General features: G+C 42.7%; 1 protein-coding gene across 1 annotated transcript; it reads left to right on the top strand.

The window, feature by feature from the left end:
* The first annotated feature begins 3456 nt into the window (after window positions 1–3456).
* Window positions 3457–4290, top strand: LOC137361660 (probable G-protein coupled receptor 139). Its single transcript, XM_068026369.1, has one exon. It carries the CDS (start codon window positions 3457–3459, stop codon window positions 4288–4290), a length of 834 nt encoding a protein of 277 aa, XP_067882470.1.
* Window positions 4291–5011: the final 721 nt, after the last annotated feature.

Here is a 5011-nt window from a genome sequence, read left to right as displayed (position 1 = left end):
CCCTGCAAGTTGTACTGGAGCCCCAATTTTTCACAACAATTGATAATTTTGTTTTGATAAAGGAATAGAGGGATGCATATCCAAGTATGGTGACTGAAGTAAATTAGTTGGTACAATGAATAGTGTTGATGGGATCAGAAAGTTGGACAGGTGTGGAAAAGACTGGTGCATTTTGGCACTGTAGGCTAAATAAGGAAGACCTTAATACTTCTAACAAGTTCCCTAAACGGTTCTTAATGATAACGTCATCTGCACATATTACAGCTTATGCAACAACGGTTGTATAAGCAGGATCAAAGTATTCATCTTCAACACAACTTCAGAAACTAAAAAAGAAAATTATTGAAATAATAACCTGCAAGGACAGACCCGGTGTGTTCTAATCTTTGGGCCAATCCGTTCAGAGATGCTCAGACGACTTCTGAATACAAAAGATTGTGAGAGAAAGGAAGGCAAAACAAAGAACAAACAAAGAACAGTACAGCACAGGAACAGGCAATTCGGCCCTCCAGGCCTGCGCCGATCTTGATGCCTGCCTAAGCTAAAACCTTCTGCACTTCCGGGAATCGTATCCCGCTATTCTCATCCGATTCATGTATTTGTCAAGTTGCCTCTTAAACGTCCTTATCGTACCTGCTTCCACCACCTCCCCCAGCAGCAAGTTCCAGGGACTCAGCACCCTCTGTGTAAAGAACGTACCTCGCACATCTCCTCTAAACGTTGCCCCTCTCACCTTAAACCTATGTCCCCTAGTAACTGACTCTTCCACCCTGGGAAAAAGCTTCTGACTAGCCACTCTGTCCATGCCGCTAATCACTTCGTTAGCCTCTATCATGTCATCCCTCCACCTCCGTCGTTCCAGTGAAAGCAATCCGAGTTTATCCAACCTCTCCTCATAGCTAATGCCCTCCAGACCACGCAACATCCTAGTAAACCTCTCTGTACCCTCTCCATAGCCTCCACGTCCTTCTGGTAGTGTGGCGACCAGAATTGCACACAATATTCTAAGTGTGGCCTAACTAAAGTTCTGTACAGCTGTAGCATGACTTGCCAATTTTTATACTCTATGCCCCGACCGATGAAGGCAAGCATGCCGTATGCCTTCTTGACTACCTTATCCGCCTGCGTTGCCACTTTCAATGACCTGTGGACCTGGACGCCCAGATCTCTCTGCCTGTCAATACTCCGAAGGGTTCTGCCATTTACTGTATACCTCCCACCTGCATTAGACCTTCCAAAATGCATTATCTCACATGCATCCGGATGAAAATCTGAGATGGCAAGGTGAAAACTGAAAAAGCAGTGTCTTACAGGTGTGCTGCCGAGCACAAGATGAGTTCATTGGTCAGCATGCGATGCAATATCAAATGAAGCAGCAACCTGTTGACATATTATCACCAAGCTTAATAGCACAACAAATGGTGCAACAGACAAAAGCTCATTGGCATTTGAACTGCTGCCTTCGCTCAAGCGAATCAGATAAAGTTAAGGGGTGATATTTCCTCCTGATGAGTTGTCGCCCTTTGTGATCATCTCTCTGTGACAGTAATCTCATACTCACTCTCTGTAATGAGCTGCGGAATAAGAATAAAGAAGCTTTTAACAGATGCCTCATCATTTCCCACTTTTCAGGCTTCAGGGGTCTGTATATGGACTATCCAGGAAAAGGTAAAGACACGTTTCGCCTATTTTGTGGCAAAAGCAAAACATTGGAATGATGGTCGTTATATCAAAGGTGCTGGAGCATAAAGGGGTGGACGTTATGTAGCAGTTATATACAGATATGGTTAGCTATATGTTGTGCCACTTTCGATAATGCAACGGAGAATTACGCTGAATATAGAAAGCGCAAAGTAACTGTGATAGGAACAATAAAAAAGGCCAAGCGATAGTTCGAGAATAGATTTGTGGTTAACCTTACAGGGAATCTAAAGATATTCTAGTGGCATATTCACAGTGGCAGGTTTGTCAGAGAAGTGGTGGTATTTATTTGGGACAATCTACTGGTAAAAGCAGAAGACATAGCTGAGGTACTAACTGATTTGCATCAGTATGTCATCAGGAATGTGACTTTGCCAAGGATATGGTAAGTAGGGAAGCTGTCTCAATATTGGATGACACAAAATTGGTTCAAGAGAAGGCAATACATGGGCTGCCAGTCGTTAAAGTGCATACGCCAACCAATCAGGGTTGGATGAATTCTCGGTTGCTGCGGGAAATAAGGGTAGACATTGCGGAGATGATGGCCACAATCTCACAATCCCTCATGGATGCAGGGGTGTTGCTAGAGGAATGCAAATGTTTCAACCTTGCTCAAAAATACAGAAAAGTTATAAACTTGACAACTGCAGAGATTGCGTGGTGGGGAAGCTTTTAGAAACAAGAATCAAGGGGAAATGTAACATTCACTTGGGCGACGTGTGCACTGCATAAGGAAAACCTGTACAGATTGAGTAATGGCAAATTCTGTTTGACTAACGTGCTCGAGCGTGGGCGGAAGGAAACAGTGCAGCTGGTGATTTGTACATGTTCCTCCAAAGTATGTTCGATAAAGCATTGCAAAACAAGACCTTTTGGCAAAATATAAGCCTGGAATAAAAATAAGGAGGTCGCAGCATGACCAGAAAATCAGCTAAGACAGAGAAAACAGAATTGTGGTGAATGATTGTTTTCCAGAATGAAAGGAGGTATACCGTGGTGTTCTACAGGATTCTGTACTAGCACCACTGTTGTCTTAGTTATCGGTTAATGATTTTCGATTTCCTGGTATCAAGCACAAAATATAATTTGCAAATGACATGCAACAGTGTGGAGGATTGTGAAAGAATCATATATGTATCGAATGGTTACAGCACATAAGAGGTCCACGCAGGAAGGATGTTCCCGATGGTGGGGGAGACCAGAACGAGGGGTCATAGTCTAAGAACACGGGATAAACCTTTCAAGACTGAGATAAGGACACATTTCTTCACCTCGAGAGTGGTGAGCCTGTAGAATTCGCTACCACAGAACGAAGTCGAGGCCAATTCATCGTATGTTTTCAAGAAGAAGTTAAATATAACTCTTGCGGAGAAAGGGATCAAAGTATATGGGGGGTCAGTGGGAACAGGTTACTGAGTTGGATGATCAGCCATGATCATAATGAATAGCGGAGCAGGCTCAAAGGGCTGAAGGGCCTACTCCGGCTCCTATTTTTTACGTTTCTATGTTTCTATAACAATTACATTTTGAAAGTGTGCAGTCAGTGATAATATGTAAGTAAGTGTTTTTTAATAAGCAAGACAACCCAAAGTAAGAATTTCCCAGGAATCTTCGTGCGACGAATGCACTTCGAAATTGATCAGTAATTTCTGACGCACTTCCTCTTGCTCTCTTGCAGTTAATTTGATTGCCATCGTGATACTATCCCGAGGAAAGTGCGGTCTATCCAAATGTATCACTCTCTACCTGTTGGCCATGGTTGTGACGGATCTATTTGTGATTATCACTGAGGTCGTATTGTTTCGGATTAGTTATGAATTTTACCCAGGATCATTACTGTCCATCACTCCTGTGTGCAGTATCATTGCTGTCCTGACTCGTGCATCCAGAGACAGCTCGGTCTGGTTAACCATCACTTTATCCTTTGATCGCTTTGTTGCTATTTGTTGCCAAAAGCAGAAAAGAAAATATTGCACGAAGAACACAGCATCTGTGGTTATAGCAACAACGTGCATTCTTCTGAGTTTGAAAAGCATTGTTTGGTACTTTATATATAAACCACAGGAGATCATCGACAATGTACCGGGGTTTTGTGATCTAAAACCAAGCTATTTTACTGAACCCGGATGGGTGGCCTTTGACTGGTTTGATACGGTTTTAACTCCAATGCTCCCATTTGCATTGATCTTGCTACTCAACGCTCTGACTGTCAGGCACATTTTAGTTGCCAATCGTGTCCGTGAGGGATTAAGGGGACAGACCAAGGGAGAGAATCACATCGACCCAGAGATGGAAGGCAGAAGGAAGTCGGTTATTTTACTCTTCACAATTTCTGGCTGTTTCATACTTCTATGGTTGACCTATGTTACAGAATTCTTATATTATAACATTGCAGGGACAACTCTCCTGGACGACAATCACTCATTAAATACTTTTGCTCGCGTCGGGTTTATGCTGCAGAATTTAAGTTCCTGCACAAATACTTTTATTTATGGGGTGACCCAGAGCAAATTCAGAGAGCAGTTCAAGAGCATTGTGAAACATCCGATTATCCTGATTACTAAACTTATTTGCAATAAGAAGTGCTGAGCTCAGTACAGAGGCAGTAATGGTCGTGCCCAGTTCAAACTATGGAAAATAATAAAAAGAGAAATGATATTTGGAGTCAGGCCGCTATTGTTGGATGATGCGCCATTTTGGTTCAGGTGCAGGAGAGTCATTTTGATGACATTCAGCTGAAGATATTTTGGTTATTAGTTCATCCCTTCCGTGCAACAAGCAATGAATCGCATCCATAATGATGCCTTGCCAATAAGTGGAAATACAGACCTGGCTGATGTTTAAGGTAGATATTGTGTAATATTGCAAATTGAATTTTGGCTTTTCTTGCTGAAGGAATAGAGTATAAAGTAGCGGAGTGTTGCCGCAACTGTACAAGGCAGTCGTGAGACCGCACCTGAAGTATTGTCTACAGTATTGGTCCCCTTACCTGAGGAGGGATGCAGTTGCATTGGAAGCAGAGGAGGTTCACTCGATTGATTCCAGGGATCAGGGGCCTGTCTTATGAAGACATTTTGGACACTTTAGGCCTTTTCACTCTCGAGATTATTAGAATGAGAGGAAGTCTAAATGAGGTATATAAAATGATTAAGGGGATTGCCAAAGTAGATGTAGATAGGATGTTTCCTCTGGTGAGGCAATTTAGACCGAGAGGTCATAGTTTTAGGATAAGGGACAGCAGAGTTAAAACAGAGATGAGGAGAAATGACTTCTCTCAAAGGGTCGTGAGTCGGTGTAATTCACTACCCCA

This window comes from Heterodontus francisci, unplaced genomic scaffold, assembly GCF_036365525.1.
Source record: "Heterodontus francisci isolate sHetFra1 unplaced genomic scaffold, sHetFra1.hap1 HAP1_SCAFFOLD_66, whole genome shotgun sequence".
Lineage (NCBI taxonomy): Eukaryota > Metazoa > Chordata > Chondrichthyes > Heterodontiformes > Heterodontidae > Heterodontus > Heterodontus francisci.
This window is presented reverse-complemented; position numbering and strand designations above follow the sequence as displayed.

What these genes read in the sequence shown, in the direction of transcription:
- LOC137361660 (XM_068026369.1), top strand. Translation starts at nt 3,457, where the DNA reads ATGGTTGTGACGGATCTATTTGTGATTATCACTGAGGTCGTATTGTTT.